The sequence below is a fragment of the Ochotona princeps genome, chromosome 10 (assembly GCF_030435755.1).
Source record: "Ochotona princeps isolate mOchPri1 chromosome 10, mOchPri1.hap1, whole genome shotgun sequence".
Classification (NCBI taxonomy): domain Eukaryota; kingdom Metazoa; phylum Chordata; class Mammalia; order Lagomorpha; family Ochotonidae; genus Ochotona; species Ochotona princeps.
The window spans coordinates 52,890,657-52,914,165 of record NC_080841.1 but is presented as its reverse complement, the minus strand read 5'-3'; the positions used below and the strand labels follow the sequence as shown (position 1 = coordinate 52,914,165).

The following is a 23,509-nucleotide window of genomic DNA, read 5'->3' as shown; positions in this document are numbered from 1 at the left end:
GAGTGATCACAAAAGGATATTATATTGATCAGCTGATAAAAATGCTGTGACTTGGATCTGGAGCACTGGTTGAGTGCCTAAAGTCCTCTTCTTGCACACACCAGGATTCCATATGGGTGCCGGTTTGTGTCCCGGCTGCTCCACTTCCCATCCAGCTTTCTACTTGTGGCCTGGGAAAGCAGCAGAGAATGGCCCAAAGCCTTGAGCCCTTGCATTCATGTGGGAGACCCAAAGAAGCTCCTGACTTTAGGCTGGCTCAGTTCCGGCCATTGCAGCCACTTGGGGAGTGAATCAGTGGATATAAGATCTTTCTCTATCTCATTCTCTCTGTAAAAATCTGACTTTCCAATAAAAATAAAAATCTTAATAAAAAATGCTGTGACTAGAGACTCACAAGAACATGACCTTGTATTTCTGCAGAACAACAGGTTAATACTATATTCATAGCAACTTTACAGAACAAAATCACTAAGTACAATCAAAATCAATTGTCTTTTATGAATTTAACTTTAAATGACTCACAATTTCCAATAGTAAATATAATTCTAAATTTAAAAAATGGCAAGTAAAGTCTAATTTTTTGAATGTGTAGAAAGTGAAATAGTAGGCGCCAGCACCATGATGTAGGAGGCTGGGCCTCTGTCTATTGTACTGGTATTCCAAACAGGTGCTGGTTCAAGTCTTGGTTGCCTACTTCCAATCAGCACCTTGGTAATGTGCCTGGGAAAGCAGTGGATGATGACCCAAATCTTTGGACCCCTCCTACACTCAGGTGGAAGACCCAGAAAAAGTTCCAGGCTCCTGGCTCCTACTGGCATAGCTCCACACACTGTAGCTATTTGGGGAGTGAATCAGTGGGTGAAAGATCTCTGTGTTTTTCCTCCCAACTTTGCCTTTCCAATGAAAATAAATATTTTTAAAAGGTGACATATTATTAAAAGAATTTTGGCAGAATTAAATGTGTGGGAAAGGGCCCAGCACGGTAGCCTTGTGACTAAAGTCCTCGACTTTCATGCGCCAGGATCCTGTATGGACGCCAGTTCGTGTCCTGGCAGTCCTGCTTCCCAACCAGCTCCTTGCTTGTGGTCTAGGAAGGCCGTCAAAGATGGCCCAAAGTCTTGGGACCCTACACCCACGTGGGAGACATACAGGAGGCTCCTGGTTCTTTACTTCAGATTGGCATAGCTCTGGTCATTGTGGCCACTTGGGGAGTGAATCATTGCATGGAAGATCTTCCTCTCTGTGTCTCCAGCTCTCTGTATATCTGCCTTTACAACTAAAGAAAAAATCATTTTAAAAAGTGTAGGAAATAAAACTCAATGAAAACTCAAATTATGAGAGCCATAAGAAAGAAAAATCAAAGCTAATCAAAATGTATCATCAGAAAAAACTAAAGAGAAAAGATGCCAATTTGTGCCCTGGCTGATAGATAGATAGATAGATAATTAGATAGATTAAAGGAGGGAAGGCAAGAACAAAAAGAACTATTCACCATGTCATACTTACAGAATTTTTTAAACAATCATCATCTACATCAAAATTTGATGTATCTGTTGGGCTACTAACTTCTGGAATATATGGTGCTTCACAGTTTCGAATATTATCCCAATCAATTCCACTAAAAAATGGATGTTTCTTAAAGTCTTCTATTCCATTTTGACCAAGCCGGTGCTCTCTACTACAAATGAGCCTTCGAATGAGATCTTTAGCATTTTCAGACACATCCGTCACTTGGGCTGGAAACTGAAACCTCTCCTTAACAGCAAAAAAACAGAAGCAAAATATCTATCACTATTTAACTGACTTACAGGTTGCTTGACTTACTTATTTTCTTACAAATAAACTCTTTCAAAAATAAGTAAATACTGGTGCAAAGTATCAAACTAAAATAGCACAAGAATAAATAAAAAAGAATTTTCTTAAAGGAACATTTTATTCTGTATGACTTAGTTATATACATACTACAAAAAAGAAAAAAGCATTTATGCTAAATTCTTTCATTATGATCAGAATGAAGGATTAATAAGATTCTGAATTAATATTTCAATAGAGTACAGGTGGCTATTGACATTCATTTAGTCAGTCATATGTTAATGACTAAATGATAATACACATTTTAAAAAGAATTTCTTATATATTTAACAGTATTTAAAGTGAATCGCTGATTTAAATAATGCTTACAACAACCACCTTAGATGACCACTATGGCAATTTTAGGTACAGAAGACTTAAAAATCTTTTTCAAAGTTTCATAAATAACAAGTGGTATAAATAATAAATGATAAAACTGAAATTTGGGAAGAAGTTGTCTCACTCTAGAATCGGCTGTTAGGCTTCATGTCATGCCACAATGATTTATTTCCGATACACTGTAGATGCTATGCTTATTTATATAAACTTTCATAAATATTCAATCATTACCTTTGTAATCAGATAGAAAAAATGTTATGTTCACACATGTTATGTGAACATATTTTTTATACATATAGAACAACGCATCAAGATGCATCTTCAGAACAAATTAAAAAATGACCAGATATAATTCTTACAGGGTGGAATATTCCTGTTTACACTCAGGATTTCTGCAGTTGTTAACGATCTTCTGATCATTTAATGATCTAGGGAAACCTTCTACTTCTCATCATGGGTACTGTGTTTAGCACTAAATGAAATAGCTTTCCAATGCTTCTTGCTCTTATATAATATTGCAATAGTTGTCTTTGTACATACATCTTTAAATATTTCCAAAAGATAGAGTCCTAGAACTGATAACTATAATCATTTAATCATAATTGTAAAATTTTTAGCAGACTATATATCAATTTATACACCTATAGAACATAATAGGACGCTCATTTCATTATACTCTTAACAGTGTAGAGTGCAATTTCATTTTCCATCTTTGCCAATTTGATAACAATACACTTCATTTATTACTGAAGGTTGAAAATTTTCTCAATTGTGTTATGGTCATGATTACAAATAAACTATAGCAAGCAAAGATATAAAATTTCTGCTTAGGAACTTTTACAATACAACTGGAGAGATACTGAATAGTACTTTAATGCAATTATGTTACTGACCACATTAATTTAATAAAAAGGAGTAAACTATACTAACTTTATGATTCATGATTTTTCCGTATGTCTCCACCAGAGATTCTGCATAAAATGGTGTTTCTCCATACAGCATTTCATACATACAGACACCCAAAGACCACCAGTCACATTCAGGTCCATATCTGCCTTTTCCATCTTCCATTGCTTGCAGGATTTCAGGAGAGATATAATCTGGGGTTCCAACAGCCACTGAGGACTGAACCTGAAGACGTTCATATTTTTATTAATCTACTGTAATATATCAGAAACAAAATCATAAATAACCAATTTACACACAGATTTTATTATCTCATAACAACTGCATCTTAGTCACCCTCAGATTTTAGTCCCGTTTTATAAATAAGCTAAATTTTGTCTGATCTCCACATAGTGTTTCAGAGGACAAAAAACCTACAATTTTTATTGCAGATGTTAGCTGATTGTGTTTAGGATGCGAATATCATTCAAACCATCACAACCAACTAAAAAACTAAGTACTTTAGAGTTTCCTTATTAAGTAAATTTATATGTCTACAATGCATAAGGAAAAGTCAAGTTCTTAAGATTTCACAATTACATAGGGAAGGAGGAATTTCCGAAATTTGGAGAAAAATGTAACAATGTCTAGAGATAATATAATGAAAAGCCCCAGAAAATAAATGTCAATAATGTACATCAAATGATTTGTTGACCACAGGGTCACCACTTGTGGTTCCAGTATCCCATGTAAGAGTTATTACTCCTAGGAGTGAAGCGGCTGGATCATATACATCTATTTTCAAATTTCTGATGAACAGCCATACCACCTTCCATAATGGCTCTACTAGTTTAAAATCCTATTGACGGGCCTAGCGGCTAAAGTCCTCGCCTTGAACGCCCCAGGATCCCATATGGGTGCCGGTTCTAATCCTGCCAGCTCCACTTCCCATCCAGCTCCCTGCTTGTGGCCTGGGAAAGTAGTTGAGGACGGCCCAAAGCTTTGGGACCCTGCACCCGCGTGGGAGACCTGGAAGAGGTTCCTGATTCCCGGCTTCGGATCGGTGTGCACCGGCCGTTGCGCTCACTTAAGGAGTGAATCACTGGACGGAAGATCTTCCTCTCTGTCTCTCTTCCTCTCTGTATATCTGCCTTTCCAATAAAAATGAATAAATCTTTAAAAAAAATCCCATTGACAAGGGGAGAACCCACCACCAACTAAATTGTGCCAAAAAAAAAAAGAAAAAAATAAATAAAATCTCATTGACAGTGTAGTACTGTACATTTCTATTCATATCCTCCTAAGTATTTATTATGTTTTTTACTTTTTGGATGACAATCATTTTAACTTTGGTGAAATGATACTTCAATATAGTTTAACTTGCATATTCCTTTTTTAATTGTATAAATTTTACTTTTGACAATTTTTACATATTTGATTAGGGGGTGAAGGGTCAAGAGCTAGAGGAAAGTGGGTGAGATAATTGTTTCGACATTCTTTTTTCCTTCCAGTATCTGGGGGGGGAGGAGAGAGAAAAGAGGAGAAGCCCCATCCAGCCTCCCAACCATCCCAGGGCCCCTGACTGGGGCATGCTCCAAGGGTCCTGCTCAGCTGGTTTTGATAGTTCAACAGTTCTGATGACTCGTGATCCTGAACATCTTTTCATATGTCAGTCATTTCTTTCATCCTTTGAAAAATGTCTATTCAAGTCCATTCCCAATTGCTTAGTTAGACTGCTTGTGGCTGTGTGTCTTGAGCTCTTCATATATTCTGGATATTAATCCTTTAGCAGTGCAGTCTGCAAATATTTTCTCCCATTATGCTGCTGCCTCTTTGCTTACTTCTTTGTTTAATATATTTTTATTTTGAATTTTGAATTATGTGGTACAATTTAGTACTGGTTGGGGTTCCCCCCAAACTCCATCCACCGACAGATTTTCCCCATTTTTACTACAATAGTGTAGTCCTTCATAAGGAATCATAATTCTATTAGTCTCTAATTTAAGTGTACCCCGACATTGTTGGTACGGACAATGTTAGGTAGTCCAGCATCCCATTGTCTACACATGTCCAACAGTTTCATTGGGAATCTATCTTTTGTCTGAGATCAGGGATGCATGTTGCATTATTTCCCCACATCTGTATATGATAGACCCCAGTACTCCATCACTATATATTTTCATAATTGAGAAGCCATGAAACCAGGTCAGCAACTGGTATGAGTTAGAACAGCCACAAAAACAACAACAACAAATTACAGCAGTGCGTTAGTTTCTTAACTCAATGTAATTCAATTTATCTGCTTTTGCTTTTATTGCCTGTGCTTCCAAGGTGTTTTCCCAGAACCAATTTGCATCTTGGCAACTTCATTTCCAATCCAGCTCCCTGCTTATGCACCTGGGAATACAGTGAAAGATGGTCCAAATCCTTGGGCCCCTATTCCCATATTTGAAACCTGGATTGAATTTCAGGCTTCTGGCTTCAGCCAGGCCCAGCACTGGCCATCTTGGCAATTTGGGGAATGAGCCAAGGAATGGTAGACCAGTCTTCTCTGTTTGTAACTTTGCCTACTCGGGGTGAGAGCAGTGGTAAGACAAAGACAGGGATGGAGAAAAAGTGAGAAAAGAACAAAGGAGAGATGGAGAATGAAAAAGAAAGATGAAGAAAGAAAGGAGGGGATGGAAGGAAAGAAGGAATATAAACAAAACTGACACAGGAAGAAAGAGAAACATGAAAAATTCTGAAAAAAAAAACTAATTTTGAATTCCGAATCTACTTGTTAAGAAACAAAAACACCAAACTTCACAAAGGCTATCAAAAAATACTGTGAAAGTCAGGAACAAAGCCAAGGTTCTCCCTACCATCACATATTTAACATAGTACTGAAAGTGACACACTGCATAGTGAAAGGGGGAAATAGTATTTATAAAGATTGTAATAGAAAAAAAGCTAATTATTGCTAGTAGATTATTATTATTTTATAACGTAGTTCCATATGCCCTGGGATTTCTCCTCCCCATTTTACAGATTCCCCTTCCCCCCACTGATTTCCCCCATATTATTACAGTAGTTTAGTCCTTCATAAACAGTCCCATTGCCAAAATTCTAATGTCCCCCTAGCATTGTTTTTTCTCCAGCATTGTTTTATCTCTAGCTTGTGTTTTAAAATGGGTATTGCCCATTTTTTATCAAGTCTTGTAAAGTGCTATTGTTCACACATGCAGCCCAACCTACATGAAGTACCCACAGATGGGGACTAACCTAACACTGATCTCCTGTCCTAGGCTTTGAAGAACTATTACACTCTATTGTGTAATCCTGGTTTTCTGAATTAAAGTCACAAACTGTCTCTTTCATGGGGACTGGTGAGACCTACTTCCACTGAGGATAAAACAGTCCTAACAATATCTGCTGTCTACTGCCTAAAAAGCTGGGTCCAGACTTACAGCTATTTATAATTGAATGGCTATGTGGTACCATATATCCCTTCCAATTAGAGTTGACTCTAATTCAGTCGATCTCATTCTCAGATGCCTCATGAAAATTCTTCACAAGATTTGAAACTTCGTCATGATCATCCTCGGCAATAGCAACAGGTGCTGTTCCATTCGCAGATTGGGTACAGCTTCAGCCAGCCTTCCCAAATCAGTCAGGTTGCCTGTGTAAAGCTGGTTTAAGGTGCTGGAAAACATTTCTGTCAGATGCTTTGTCTAGGCATGACCTGTGATGGTGAAGGAGTTTGCTGCCAGAACTTCAGGGTTGTTAAAGCAACCATTGTTCTTTACTTTGTAAATATATCCTCTTGTTCAATACCAAAGATACTGCTTGCCCCTAATTTCTTTAAGAAGAATGAAGTTTTTTTATCTGCTTCCACTGTTCTACGAACCATCGCCTTTCTGCAAGCAGCTCCTTCCCAACAGTGCACACTGTGTTCGCAGTTCGGCAAGTTTCTCCTGGTTCCAGATACCATTTGTTATCCTGTCTGTGGGTAAAACGGGCTGTACCGGGAACTAGCACTGGTGTTCGGGGGCCTACAGCATACTATCTAAGACTGAGTATACATACCCGGGATGCAAAAGCACATAACTCTTTTTAAACATATTATCTCAAAATAAGTAACTGGTTCGGAGTAATGTGACATCCTCATAATCTATGAGATGTATTATATAAAACTGTTCTAAAAAAACCTGCTAATTAAATTGGTATATATCTGAACTTTCATACAGCTAGGAAAATAAATACTAAAAAAAACAAAGAAATTGAAAAAAGGACAACATTTTAGCATATGAACATTTAAATAAGTAAACAAAATAACTAAAGGGCTTGGGACCAGCAGAAAGTAAGCAAATTGGAACAAAAAAATCTAAGAGGAGTTTCTGAAAAAAGAATTCATTAGTTGAATATTGTTCCTCAGAATAACTACACAATTAGGGAAGCAAATGAAAGAAACAAAGTGAAGAGAGAATTGTAAGTTCTTTGTCCCCGAGATTTTTCTTTTTGCAGCAAATTTTGTCATATGTATATCTTTCACTAAAAATAGTTTTTAAAAGCATATCCATCAATACATACTTATGAGAAATATTTTCCTAACCATTATGAAAACTAGAAACATATTAAGTACAGTAAGTTACCAGCTAAAGAAATAATAATTTCATAAAAGCTACCTAGTATTAATCTTTAAGATCATTAATATAAACTGCTTGAATGGCCTATCACTTCATAGAAAAACCCTATTATAAATCATTGTTTTTGTGAAAGGAGATGGAACTCAGCAAGTGAATGGATGGATGGATTGATGACTAACCTAACTCGATGGTTTCTAAAACATATATACAAGACAACAGCAAACAGATATCTACAGCAATCATCTACGGGTAAAAATAACTGATATCTTTATTTACCGTTCCATCTTCCATTAGCTTCAGACAAGAACCAAAATCTGCTAATCGAATATGCCCATTCATATCCATCAATATATTGTCAGGTTTGATGTCCCTGAAAAGATAAGCAGAAATAATTCTTAGTTAAAAAACATAAACATAATTAGTTGCCTCGTAAAATGAACTTCTAACAACTCTCAACTTCTTTTTCGAAGAAGCACTCTAACAGAATGTAATTAATGCATGAGGGAAAAAATATACTTCCCAGACCCCTATCTAAATGGCAGAAAAATTACCAGGTCATGACAACACAAAGAACTTGCTTAAAATAAGGCTGACTTTGCAAAAGAACTGAAGAACTTTGTGTTAAAAAAATTTTAAGGTGTGTAATGAAAAATTTCCCTCTCATATGTCTCCCATCTATCCATTCTACACTGCTAATATAAGCATTGTATCTGTTGACTGAACTATTCTTTCAGAGTTCTGTTATGTATAAAAAAATAAGAACATAATCTTATTTTCATAGAAATAGTATATTATACACAGAAATCTACATATTTATCTTCACTTACAACATTTAGAGCTATCACACTTTTTAGATTCATAGTATCCAATTTTATGTCTAACAAAATTCATTTAATCAGCACACACTTGAACTTGATCAACACTTCAATTTTCTACAATCTTTTTCTATTTTAAACACTAGTAATGCAAACAATTTTATGCACATGTCCTTTTCACAGTATAAGAACACTTACGCAATAAAAATTTAAATGTGGAATTTCTAATAAAATTTAAATAGATATATCTGAAATTTTGATGGATGTAAACAAAGTAGCTCTGCATAGTAGCTGAATCAATTTACTTTCCCGGACTATCAGCTCAAAGTACCTTTTAGCCTACAACCTCATATCTGAGTAGCTAGGCAAATACTCATTTTGGGGAGGTTTGCTTATCATCAGATAAAAGTTGGTAGTAAAATTATTATTTTCTATACTATCAACAAGTCCATATCTCCCTATACGTAGAAGTTATTTGTGTTTCTAGAATGACAAATAATCAAAATGACTTTTGCTGATGTTCTATTGCATTGTAGCTGTCTCAACAGATTTTTAAGTTTTGTTCATGTTAGAAATATTGGCTTTTGCTCATTACATGAGTTGTGAGTTTATTTTCCTGGTGAACATCTGTTTTTTTTTTTTTTTACCTCATGTACAGACTTTGCCTCTCTGAGGTTTTTTTGTATTAAGAATTATTGATACTTTATGATTTTCTGAGTTTTTTTATTACTTTTTAAAAATTTTTTTTATTGTTGATTACATTGCATTATGTGACACAGTTTTATAGGCACTGGGATTCCCACCACCGCTCCCTCAACGCCCCATGGTGGATTCCTCCACCTTGTTGCTTTACCACAATTCTATTTCAGTTGAGATTCTTTAATTGCAAGCATCTACCAAGCATAAAGTCCAGCATTTTATTGTCCAGATAAGTTCAACGATTTCTTGGGGAGACCATCTCTGGTCTGAAGGTAGAGCTGGCAGAGTATCATCCCGATCAATTAAAAGCCCCGACATTACATTAGTAACAATTTATAACGTTGTGGAATTGGTTGACATGGTATTGAGTAACCAATATGTTAAAAGAGGAAAACCACATCCTATGATTTCTACATTGACATTTCAATTATTAGTTTCTATACAACCGGGTGCTGTACACCTTAAAATGGCTATAGATTACTATTCAGCTGTCTCATGTCTACTTTGACTTCAGTCTTCAGCAGTTCACAGCGTTGAAGCATGATTTTGCTAAACCTGGCTGTTTTTCAGGTAGTCTAACTCTGTACCTCTAACAAGACATATGTCAACAGTTTAGGTGAACAGTTTCAGGAGGGGTGTGCAGAGAAATCTTTAATACCCCAGTGAGGAGTGACTAATCTTACTGTCCCACTGAGTTATAAGTGCATTCCCGCTGGCCATTTCCTGTCTGTTTCTAAGCTTTCCTTTTTGTTCTCTATCTATCTATTCTAGTTTGTTTGTTAATTTTGAGAGGTTTCTGGAGCTATCCTGATGGTCATTGCAACAGGGGGTGGGGACCCAAAGTCGGAACCAGGCAAGGACCAGAGAAAGCTCCCTTCCCTAGTCCCGAAGTTTACTGTTCTTCTGTTTCTGTGGACCGCTCAGTGCTGATTTTCTGAGTTTTAATTTATACAGATGTTTCACCCATGCAGAAATGATAAACTCTCCTAGATCGCATTAAGAAACACCTTCCCAAGGAGAATCGCTGGGGTCCATGCAGTAGGTGTGGATGGCACAAAGGTGTGAAGCTCCCCTGCTTGGCAGGGCCAGTGGGAGTTTCCAGCTGTTTGGCAGGGCCTGGCGGATTTCTCTCTGACCACCTGGACACAGTCTCCCCTCTTTTTGCATAGACACTCAACCACCCCACTAAGAATTCCGTCATCTATTGAGGCATTGTTTGCTCTGGTGAGATGGGCTTTTGCAACCAATGTGAGCTTGAGAGTTAATGTTATTGATAATGTCCTGGTGAGTGGGTCATTAACTGTGCACAGGAGTACAGTTAAACCCATGCTGCTTCTGGACACCTTATTGTGCGCCTACCCATTGCCCTGAAATCTGGCCCAGACATATAGCATGCCTTCTGGGAAACGGACTGATAAGAATTTTACAAAGTAATGGAAATGATGGGAGTATGAGTGGAAACTACTATGGCAAAAAATATAGTTACAGCGCCCTTAAAGCTTAGCCTGTCCTTGCAACTCTTTAGAGCATAGAAAATGTAGTTGTTTTAGCTGCTTTCATAATTCTTTAACTAGAGGCAATACGGGGCAATTTTATTAACATCACAGAGATATACTGTGGATTATTGTTTGATTGTTTATGAGGTTGTAGAGTCTACAGTTGTAGGGGGATTTAATGTTTGAAACTTTTTGTCCTGGATCCTTATTTTTTTTCTTTTTTGTTGTATTTCTCCCACTAAGTGATAAATAAGTTGTGAAAATAAAATGTAGCAGGAAAGTTTTACTGATTAGTAGGCAACCATCTGTGCTTTGGCCTTGGAGTTCTGGCTGTCATCTAATGGCTACTTATGAAGAATGAATAACGGCTTGCTTTAAGAAACTGATTATAGTAACTTACAGAATTATCTTTAAGAGCACTTGGTTGACCATGAAATAAAAAATCAAATAATCAAACATCTGTGTAAACCCACTTAGTCATGAAGTAAAAACAGAACAATCAAACGACTGTGCAGAGGCTTGTGATGTGTCTGAGTAAATAAAAAGGACAGCTTCTACTTGAGCTGTAGCAAAAAGGCACCAAGTGACAGTGTCCGTGTCTTTCTTATTGCCAACTCCACGCACCCTTCTCGAAGTCCAAACTCAGCTGGAGCTGGACTCCGGCAGACAATCAAGATGGCGGAATAGGGTAAGGACACCGTTAAACAGACAGAGAAATACTAGCCAGTGTGAAGCAGAGAAGGCACATTCCAGGAAATAGCAAAAACAGAACAATAGAAGAGAGGTACCTAGAGATTGACAGACACAGGAAAGCAGTGAGAACAACAATGTGATGTTGCAATGACTGATACCCCAGAGGCATTCAGCTAACAGCGATCTGAACTCCACTGGCAGCCAGAACTACACCAGTAACAATGTGGGAAGGGGTGTTTATCAGGAGCTCTGGAAGTGAATCCAAAAAACTGCCCAGCCTGTTGTTGGTTTGTTTGATTTGACTAGAAGCAGAGACAGAGTGGCAGATCCCAGATGGGCAGTGCAGAAACAAAGTGGATTTCACAGCCCAGTCCGCCTCTGAGAGCAGAGGGCTATGGACAGTACTGCACATGCACTGAGCTGAGAATGAACAGATTTCTGGCTCAGTGAACCAAAATATCACAGCATCCTACAGGTTCCACCCAAGTTAGGTCTGGGTAGCCCTCAGACTTGGCGGCCAGCAGATCAAGAACGCTAGTAGTGGCACATCAGGTGCCATTTCTTGCAGTGTGGCAAAGAATTTAAGACTGCAGGGGACAACAGTGACCTGCTCATACACTGAGCTCGGCGAGAACTCACTGAATTCAGTGCATTGCACTGGTCCCACAGGATAATAATACCAACTTTAGCATTGTACAGGTTAAAATACGTCTGTGTGGCCCTCAGAACTAACAGCCAGCTGGTTCTGGAAAGATCAGTACCACCAACAACCTAGCTATATAGGACACCTGGTGTCTCCCTAATCCTGGGAACTGTTCCAACCAGCAGTGGGAGAAAGGTTGTACAAACATTGGTGCAGCCTCAGCAAGGCATCAAAGGAGGCGGAGACTGGTGAGCCAGGAGCTGGGGCTATGGAGACCATGCTGGAAGTTTAACATAAGAACCCAGACCTGGAACTCGCTAGAGGGAGTGGCACAATGACTGCAAACAAAGAGCCTTGCACCAACTGCAATAAGTAAAATCAAACTTAGACCTGTGGGTGACACAGCTTAAGAAACCTGCCCCAAGGAGAACAATCTGAATACCAGAAGTACAATGACCAAGAGCAAAAGAAAAGACAGAGGCACAATGAATAGTTTGAAGACTCCCCTGCAAAGGAGCAAAACCCTTTGCCAACCATAGAATTCACTGAGGAAGACATCCAGAAAATGGGGGATACACAATTCAAAACACTTTTTATAAAATTTCTTACCAACAATGAGAAGCATGTAAAGCAGGCATTCAAGGAATTCAAGGAATATGTCACACTGGAAACAAATCAAATGAAAGCTGATATATCAGAAATCAAGAATACAGTGGAGCAAAGTAAAAGTACCGTGGGGAGTATCCAAAATAGAATGAAGCAAGCAGAAGAAAGAATCTCAGAATTGGAAGATATTTCCTGTCATCAGGGGGAAGCAAACAAAAAGCTGGAAGCAGAGCTGGATCAAGCTAAAAAAGTATTCAAGAACTGAAAGACACCATTAAAAGGCCCAAGGTAAAAGTTATGGGAGTCCCAGAAGATGCAGAAAGAGAAGCTGGGTTTACAAATGTACTTAATGAAATAATAAGGAAAGAGTTCCCTAATCTAGAGAAAGAATTGAGTAATAACATGAAGGAGGAGCACAAAACTCCCAACAGAGTTCACCAAAAGCAATCTTCACCAAGACACATGATCATCATGATCTTTTCAATCGAACCTAAGGAAAAGATCCTTAAATGTGCACGTGAAAAAAAACCAACTGACATATGAAGGAATGGCAATTAAACTCACAGGAGACCTCTCACAGGAAACTCTACAGGCAAGGAGAGAATGGAGTGACATATTCCAGATTCTAAAAGAAAAAAATTTTTGCCCAGGATAGCATACCCAGCAAAGCCTCTTCTGTGTCTGAAAATGAAATAAAATTCTTCCACAGTAAAGAAAAGTTAAAAGAATATGCCTGTGGTGTGTCTCAGGACAGGCCGTCTCATGCCTGGGTCCCAGACACCAGCCACCACATGCAGATGGTGAGCTGTCCCCGGGACTGCCTGGGCTCCATGGGCTGCTTCCTTCCGGGTAAGTACACCAAGGGGTCGTCCCCGTGACGGGGCAGGTCCAGGGCCCACCTGCTGCCCTCATTGAGTGGTGGATGGGATTGGGGAGGGGCACGACCTTGGGCCTGGGAGTTGAAACCTCCAGCAGCCTCCCAACTGCTGGTGGGTCTCAGGACAGGGAGTCTCATGCCTGGATCCCTGATGCCAGCCACCACGTGCATGTGCTCAGCTGTCCCCGGGTGGCCAGCTCGCCATTTGGTGCTAGGCTCTGCCTCCTGGCCGCCTGGCTGGGAGCACTGGAGTTCTGGTTCTTTGAATAGCTGCTTAAATAGTTCCAGGTTGACCCCACTAAGCTTCTAGAATGTGAATCAATCATAAAGATTCCCAATGACAGTAACTCTTCCTTTGAAGAACTGGTAATCACTGATCGATGCTGACCACCAAACACCTGTCCATGCAAAAGCCATGGCTCGGGGCTTGTGCAACAGAATCATATCTGTTACCTGACATGATGATGGAACAGGAGAAGGGTCACATTAGGCAGGGCCATGACATTAACTAACACTCGAGAACCATATCCGGGGGTAGATTCTGTTGGGAATATGGGGGCCAAACCCTATGGAAATTCTAGCCTTGCTGGTTAGCTCAAGAGCTGGGATGGTGATAGACTAAGATAGGTGTGACCAAGAAGCCTGCCATCACTCACTAGTAAAGGAACCCACAACAGTCTGGACTGGTCAAGGCAGCAGCACCCAAATGTGCATCCTGAATAGGGTGTGGGGTGGGTCGGGCTACAATGTTCACCAGCTCATACATGGCAAATGGAAGGCCAGGCTATGCTGGGCACTGGCCTAAAACCCAGTGGCATGTATGAGAACTGGGTCTGGGAGTGGGTCAAGTGGAGGAACTTGGGAAACTCCACTGGCAAGTCACAGCTCCCGCTGGGGAACATGTTGTCCAGACCTGGGGGTCGGACAAGCTGGGCAAAGTAGCTCCAACAGCTGGGTAATGCGTCAATTAGTAATGGAACAGGGTGGACCAGGCAGGACTGAGCAAACCTTAGCTCACAAGCAAAACTAGAAACCAGGATGGAGCACAGGTCATGCCGAGATAGGCTCTTGCACCTACTGGTCTGCATGAGCCAGGAACGCCAAGCCACAGTGTCTAAGGCAGAGGTCGGGACAGGTGAGGGGCTGAGCCAAGCTGAGTCAGAGCAACCAGTGGCATGCGTGTGATCTATGGCTAGGAACAGGCCCAGATGGGGAGCTAAGGGGACACCCTACCTGGGTTGAGGCTCTTACCAAGGGGCACGTGGGCTGGAATGGGGACTGTGTTCTGATCAGGAAACGGTTGTAGTCTCCCTTGGCACAAGTGTGGACTGGGATTGGACGCACCAAGCCAGGCCAGACTCCAATACCATCTGGTGTCCTGGAGGACCAGGGTAGATGTGGGACGGACTAGGCTAGGTCTCAACACCTACTGAGCCATGTGTGAGCCATATGTGGGTATGGATGAGCCATGGCTGGGCTGAAACATCCAACAGCAAGGACCAGTTTGGGCTGAAGGCCAGTCAGGAAAAGCCACTGTTCCTGCTAGGACAGGAGGTGAACTGAGTAGGGTCTTCTTATGGATCCCCTGATATGCGCAAAATTTGGAATTGGGAGAGGTTCTAATGGAGGAACCTGGGCAACTCCTCTGGCAGGACACAGACCCGGCAGGTAAGCACAAGAAACATGATAGGAAACAGCCCAGAACAGGCCATGGAAAGTTTTCCACTGGCATACATTTGGCATGGGTTGGGAGCCGACCAGGCTGAATCAGTTCTCGTCATCCACTGGCAAATCCAAGCACCAGAACAGTATGGGTCGAGCCAGGTTCGGTCACAACAAAAACCAGTGCAAAATATGGAATGCCATGGTGAGGTTGCCTGTATTGGATGTGACCTCAACGCCTAACCAGCACACGTGAGAACCATGAAGGGAGGGGCAGAGCCGGCAGGGGAATAAAGGGTGGTTCCCTTGCTGGACAGCTACTCCCACTGGAGAGCGTGAGCTGGGATGGGGGCAGACCAGACTGAGCAGGGCTACAACACCTGTGTGCCTCGTGTGGACCAGATCAGGGAAAAGCCAGGCTGGGCTAATTATTCCTACTGGTGCAAACAAAATTAGAGTGGGTGAGGGTTGTTGGGGCTTTGCCGCAGCATCAGCTGGCAGAAGCTGGCACTGGGGGCTAATTCTGTCAAGTCAAACCACAGAACCACCTGGAAAGAGCATAATCCGGGAGTGGGAGAGGCCTGGGAGGGAAATAGTGGGCTCCTCCCTCTTGGGTTACCACTCCCACGGGAGGGCATGAAAACTAGGACAGGGGCTGGGGTGGCTAGACAGAGAGACATCCAACAGCATCTGTGTGGGCTGCATCGTGCAGCTGGTTAGATGGAACTAAGCTTTAATATGCATTGACAGGTATGAGAGCCGAATGGGATGTGGGACAGACTGGACTAGTCTGTTACACACACTGGCAAACCAGGGTAGGGGGCGGGCCTGGTGGGGGTTATTGTGGGTCGCTCCAACTAGGCTGTAGCTCCCTCTGGTTTATGTAAGAGCCGAGTATGTGCTGGGCAGAACCAGGCTGGACTGCAAAACCCATTGGTTCCAGTGAAGTCGGGGCTGAAAACAGAACCAACCCAGCAAATGCAACCACCAGCTGATCGGGGCAATGGACTGTGCCGGGCCCTGTACTTGCTAGTACATACAAGAATCTGGTCTGGGAACACCTCAGACAAAGTTTCTTTGGAGATCTCCCCAATTGAACTGCCGGACTCAGAACCCTAACCAAGAAAAGACAGAAGACAGAACAGGTCAGTCAACCACCTCAGCTACATATTGGCAACGAAATACTGGGCAAAAGGAGACTCTGTGATGGACTGTCAATCAGTGGATTCTTCAAAGACCTCATCGTGCTTGGAGTGGCAAGATTGGCAGCGATTCATAACTGGTGAACTATCAAGACCACTTGAGCAGGAACCTTGGAGCATGCCCTACATCCAGGACCTGGGGTGGGTGGGAAATTGGGTGGGGCTTCTCCTTCAATATTCCCCTTAAACATGAGGGAAACAATGTGGAAATAATGGTCTTACCCACTTCCCTATAGTCCTTGAACCTTTTTTACCCTAATTAACTATGTAAAAATGGTCAGAAATATAATAAAAAAATAAAACAACAACAACAAAAAAGAATATGCCTCTCCCAAACCTGCCCTACAAAGGATACTTCAAGATGTTCTCTTGACAGAGAAAAGGAATAGAGCCCACCAAAACCAAAGGCAAATGCGAAGAACATCCCAGTATAAATACAACAGAAGACTTAGTCAATGAACAACCCATTGCTAAAATGACAGGACCTAATTACCACCCATACTTATTAATCCTGAATGTAAATGGCTTAAACTCATCAGTCAAACATCATAGATTAGTAGACTGAATTAAAAGACAAAACCCATCTATTTATTGCCTACAGGACACACAACTGACATGTGTGAATGCTTCACACAATGGGTGTACACATACAAAGAGAAAAGAAAAAGTCTTTTTATCTCTTCATCTCTACCTCCAAATGTAATGTTTACCTTGTTCATCTCAGAAACTACAATACAAGGATTACACAAATGAATGAGAAAAAACACAAGACAAAAACGTTGTTATAATTTGAAAAGATGGAAAATACACATATGACAAATACTGCAGAGCAAAGAAAGCTGAACTGTAACTTCCTGTGGTATAAGGAACTGACTGACACATCATGTATATGAATACTTACAAAAGTGATGGCCAGATACTTAGTGAATATGAAAGGAAAACATAATACGCAGATTGACAAAAAAAAACTGAATAAAATTATAGGCTATTTGCAATTACAGAAGAAACAGCTACAAAAGAAACAGAGTATGTTTCCTAACTTAGCAATCAACAGTATTTACAAAGTTTTCAATAATGTGAGCATAACAGAGAAGAGTAAAAAATAACGATAAAATCATAATGAGAAAGTGCAGGAGGGAAAAGCAGAAACAGGAATACAAGCAGCTCAACTCTCAAGTACCACAGCAGTCAATGAGCATCCTTAGAAACATCAGATAAGGAGTTAAAAACACAGCTTGGAGGAAACAAAGATGGCTGACATTGGAAAACAGTGTAATAACTATGGAAGATAAGCTACTTTTCAAAATAATCTTTATAATATTACATAAGTTATATTTTATTATATGCAGACCTGATTGATATTATATATAGAACTGCCTGATGAAAATCAATCAAAGCTCAAAAACATATATGCATAAAATCTAAGACATCTAGATCTGGAATTATGGCGTTAACCCTTTGGAGGTTCTAGAGGGGCCCATGGCCAGGCAATACACCCCCCCAGACACATACGGGGGACTTGGCAGACAGTGGTCCAGACCAGGCTGCAGCACTCACCATAGAATGTGAGAACTGGATTTGTAGTCAAGCCTGGTAGGGTGACGTGGTCAGAAGTGGTCCCCCTGAATAACATGAGAGTACCTTAGACTGATAGGATCTCTCATCTCAGGGACATCCCACAGACATGATTGATAGCCCAGCACATACTGCAAGACAGGGCCACCTCTGTTACTGACTCCAGAGAAAGGTTAAAGAACATACCCACAGGCACTTAAAAAACAACTGGCTCTTCTAATCTAACAGAAGACCTCCATCACCTCTTCAAAGGGAAGAAAGAAATGCAAGTGGCAGAACACCTCAGACCAAGTTCTATAGAAAGCACTCAGGCCTAGGAACATGCTGAGGAAGATAAGCACAACCAACTGGCCTTAGAACTTAAACAGAGTGAACAGAGAGTTCCTATGAGGACACATAGAACATGTCACCCCTTATACAGTGACCACTCAAGCAATACCTCCAGGACATTCTTCTCTCTACCAAAGCCCAAAACTCAAAAACACGTATGCATAAAATCTGAGTCATTTAGATCTGGGGTTATGGGGTAACCCTGGTAGAGGTTCTAGAGGGGCCAGCCCCCAGCACTAATGTTGTCTGATGACAAGGAACTGCAAACCTCTTCCACCTCCCCACACTACCTGGGACACATCTCTCTAACCCTCCAACCTTCCCCATCCCTAACAGTGGCCTACAGGAGCCTGGAATCCCCATCCCCACACCTCTGTAATAGGCATTAAAAATCAAATTAAATAAAGAAAAATCTGAGTTGTTTAATTTAATGTTCTGATTAGCTGGCTTCAACTATGTTGCAGTGGGTTAAGCCACTGCTTGTGATGCCAGCATCCCATAATGAGGTTCTGGTTCAAGTACAGTATACTTTGATTCTGACCCAGCTCACAGCTAATGTGCCTGCGAAAGCAATGGAAGATGATTTAGGGTTTCTGGGTCTCTGCCATCCATTCTGGAGACCCATTTGGGGTTCCTGGTTCTTGAGGGCCCAATGTGGCTATTGAGATCACCTGGCAAGTAAAGCAGCACACAAAATGTCTGCTGATCTGCCTCTGTCTCTCTGCTGCTCCGACTCTCAAATAAATCAATCTTAAAAAAATAAAGTTTTACATTGTAGTTAACAATATTTTTCAGTCAAAATAATTTACTAATGGATATGGAGATCATAAATAAACAATATAATATTGCAATACTAATTGGTCTCTGCATGTTCAGCAGGGAATACAACTAAGTATTTAATCTAACATGTTGTCTACTGACTCATTCCACATCCTCTCTCATTTTATTCCACTGCTGTAAACTGAGCCTGTTTGCTCTGAAAATGGTCACTATTCGGGTAGACAAAAATACTCCTAGCCTTCTGAATTGAAGAACCCTAAGAAGAAATTGCAATTTCCTCTAGACATTTGCTATTTTAAATATATTTATGTTTTACTTGTGTTTTGGGGATTGAAAGAAAATATGAAATTCACATTAGGTAGAAATTAAAGCATTCACAGCACCTAGAGATGACTTCTCCACCTAGCTGATACTGACTTTGACCTAAACCACCAGGCACAAGGAAGGCCAACAGCTGATAAAGTTCATGCACTTCGTCACTTTACACAAAGAAAACTGCTCTATTCTCTATTTTCAACTGAAATGACTTCATTTTTACATTATGGAATATCTATCACATTCACTTAAATCTAATTCCATGAGGGTGAAAAAAGTTGCAAGAGAAGAAGCATAAAGTATGCTATAATTTGAACTGATCCTAACCTACACAGGACAGTGCTTTTAGCACTCCAGCATTAAAATGTGGGCAAAAAGAACAGAGTCCACACTTTAACATGCCCAACAGTATATGAGGGTCTGTATGTCTCTGCTCACCAACTTTAATCTTGTGAATAAACAATATTGTAAAGATCCATTTTTTTTATTGGAAAGGCAGATATACAGAGAGGAAGCTCTTCCATCCCCTAATTCTCCTCCCAAAGCAACCACAACAGCCAGAGCTAAGCTAATCCAAAGCCAGGAGCCAGGAGCCTCCTCCGGGTCCTCCCACGCGGCTGTAGGGTCCCAAAGCCTTGTACCTTCTTCTACTGCTTTTCCAGGACACAGGGAAGCAGGGCCACCAAAATATGAACCGATGCCCATATGGGATCCCAGTGCATGCAAGGCAAGGACCCAGCCACTAGGCTACTGAGCCAGACCCTAAAGAATGTTCTTAATTATCACAAAGGAACATTCTCAAGAGCATGACAAGCACATAGATATTTCATTCCAACTCCAGGGGATAGGGTCAAGGTAGTGGAGCAGCACAGGGAAAGCTTTCAAATATAAATCAAATATTAAAGTTATACCTACTTAAACTTTTCTTTTAAACCCATAAAGTTTTTTTTTTGTCATCTAGAGGGGCCAAGATCAAGAAAACTAACTAGGGCCCAGCACGGTAGCCTAGTGGCTAAAGTTCTCGCCTTTCATGTGCCAGGATCCCACAGGGGCACCAGTTCATGTCCCAGCAGCCCTGATTCCCATCCAGCTCCTTGCTTGTGGCCTGGGAAAGAAGTCGAGGATAGCCCAAGGCCTTGGGACCCTGCACCTGTGTGGGACACCAGAAAGAAGCTCCTGGCTCCTGTTTTGGGATCAGCTCAGCTCTGGCCATTGTGGCCATTTGGGGAGTGAAATCAGCAGCTGGAAGATCTTCTCTGTTTCTTCTCTCTATACATATATGACTTTCCAATAAAAATAAATAATTTTTTTAAAAAAGCAAACTAAGTTCTGCAAGTTATTTGTTCACTGAGGCAGGGTTTTGGAATCTTAAAATGCTATAAAAGAAAAAAAAGCCTGCTAGAAAAATGTTTTCATTCGATAATTTTTGAAAAATCCTTTATAGACAATTAAAATCATAGTGGTGAGCAGATAGCAAGTAGCAAGGAACCAAGGTTTTCATAGCACTGCTCCTGTAGCAGCCATACCCAAACCACATCAGTTCCAGATAACCTAGCCTGTGCAGACGCCCTGGCCATCTAGTACAGCAAACATAGCCAGGGACCATTACAGCCCAATCTGCACCACTCAAACTCCCTTTTCCCGGAATCACTGCTTAAACTCCATTCTCCACACAACTTTTTTTGTGCACTAATCACACTTTCCAGCCTTCATCTGATGTAGCATAAACCAAAAGTTCCACAATGTTGAGAACTCAGAATAAGCAACATCTGTAAATAACCAAAGTGACTGCGGGATGTAACCAACAATAATCTACAGGTTTTTAATAAAATTACCATGGTCAGTAATTCCATCGTGCACCTCAGACCATGAGATTTCCTTATTAAAAAATAAATAAATAAAAGGAGGGGGCCAGGGAAATGGCTAGTACCCAAATGCTACCCTCCTGAATATTCAATTAAGCCCCACAACATCACTACTTTCTATGTCTTCCAATAGCATCAAGTCAGTCCAAACTTCATACAATTTTTTCACTCTCAAACTTGTTTGCACTTATTTTTTGAGAGTATACTTTTCCTTCTCTTTAAATAAATCTTGCTTTACTGTACAATTTTACATCTTCTCCTTGAATTCTTACACACATACAGACAAGAACCATGGTTCACCCACACAACAACAGGCATAAAGTTATTTACTATTACAGAATCCACGATCAAATTTTAAAAAGAATCTGAGTGTTTAGAAAGATTAAATTGTTGGGCTGCCACAGTGGCCTAGGAAGTTAATCATCCACCTGCAGTGTCTTCATCCTATATGAGTGCTGGTTTGTGTCCCAGCTGCTCCACTTCCTATCCAGTGCTCTGCTTATCAACTGGGAAGTCAGCGTAAGGGGACTCAAATCCTTAGGCCCCTGCATCCATGCAGGAGACTGGCAGAAGCTGCTGACTCCTGCCTTCATGTTGACTCAGCTCTGCCACTGTAGCCATTTGGGGAATGAACAAGTGGACAGAAAAATCCCTTTCTTTTTCTCTCTCTCACGCCCTCTCCCTGTCTCTCCTCTGTAAATCTGCCTTTCAAATAAACAAATCTTAAAAAAGAATAAAATGTTCAAAATAATTTTTGGTTGTTCTATTCCCATTCACTACACAGAATATATTCTTTAAGATGACTAATGGGGATGGGCAGTGGCTCAGCAAGTTAAGCTGCCAGTGTGGAGTGCCAGTTGCAGTTATAGCTCCTCCACTTTCCAATCAGCTTCCTGATAATTTGTATGGCAAGCATTTGGGCACTGGCATCAATGTGCAAGACCCAGAAAGGGTTTAGGGTTCTAAGTTTTGGCCTGGCCATTACAGCCATTTAAGGAGTGAACCGGCAGATAGAAAATCTTCCTCGGGTGTCTATGTGTGTGTGTGAGCATATGTGTGTGAGCAGGCACACAGAAGTATCCTCTGTCTGTAACTCTTTCAAAAAATAAATATTTAAAGTGCCCTTTTAATCACCATATCCAGGAAAATCTCTGCAGTTTGAGATTCATGATGATTTTTCTATGACAGCTGATACTACTGATTATTCCAACTACACCACTTCCTCCTTTATTTTTCCCTATTAAAGCCAATTATAAGTTTCCTTTTCCTCCTCACCCAAAAAAACATAATTCCTAATCTCCTAAAGTAACAGTGTTTCAGCTTTTTCAAAGGTAAATGTCCAGACAAATATGACTGTTTGGCTAAGAGTCTTGGTTGAAGACCAGAGGTAATTCTGTGTAGTAAATAACTAAGCTTACCCAGCAAGATTTGGCCTTTCTCCTAAAAGGTGACCTCTAGGCTCTTAGGATATAACTGACAGAACGGTCTTTGGTTATCAAACAATCTAACAATGTGACATGATGTGTACGATTCATTTGGACAACTCATTGCAGCTTTTGCCTCTGAGAGAAACAGGAGGCTGAAAGTATTAGCACAATTTCTAACAATGGCTGAATATTAAGGCCAGTCACATAAGCAGAAAGTCTGTCACATTTTCTTAAACAACAACAACAACAACAAAAACTGTCAACCAAAGAATCAGTCAGCCTCCCTAGTTGGCAACATTCTTTGCAAATACTTATATTTGGAGGCTGAGCTAACCTAACTCTACCAAGGGATGATAGAACTGCTCTTGGTACTTTTCAAACTCTACCCTATACACTTCCTCCTTTAGATGATGCATATTAGTAGTGTTTCCATGTAACAAGCCATGATTACAGCAGCTAACGAGTATGAAGCTTCTGGCAAAATTACCAAAACTGAGGTGTTTTTGCGAACCCTCCCGTCATCTGAAGCTAGTGTCCTAAGAATAAGGGTGACTTTGGGAATCACCTTGACTTGCAATTAGTTTCGAAAATCAGAGTGCTCTTCTTAAAATGTTCCTTCTTATTTTATTTAAAAATTTCTTTCACCTTTTTAAATATTTGTTATTTTTATTGGAAAGGCAGATTACAGAGATGAGAGACAGCGAAAGATCTCTGATCTGTTGGCTCACTCCCCAAATGGCCACAACAGCCAGCAATGAGCTGATCCAAAGGTTTGGGCCACTCTATACTCTTTCTCAGGCTATCAACAGACAGCTGGAAACAAA

The 23,509-nt window shown here is 40.6% G+C and overlaps 1 protein-coding gene across 8 annotated transcripts in view; it reads right to left on the bottom strand.

The window, feature by feature from the left end:
- CDC42BPA (CDC42 binding protein kinase alpha) overlaps window positions 1–23,509 on the bottom strand; it is a 264,117-nt gene that overhangs the window by 140,579 nt on the left and 100,029 nt on the right. For all 8 annotated transcript variants that reach the window (XM_058669445.1, XM_036495219.2, XM_058669446.1 and 5 more), the window contains exons 6-8: window positions 7,977–8,070; window positions 3,121–3,321; window positions 1,507–1,755 (exon numbers count right to left, since the gene is read on the bottom strand). In XM_058669445.1, coding sequence (XP_058525428.1) covers window positions 1,507–1,755; window positions 3,121–3,321; window positions 7,977–8,070 — 544 coding nt within the window. The remainder of the gene's footprint in view (window positions 1–1,506; window positions 1,756–3,120; window positions 3,322–7,976; window positions 8,071–23,509) is intronic.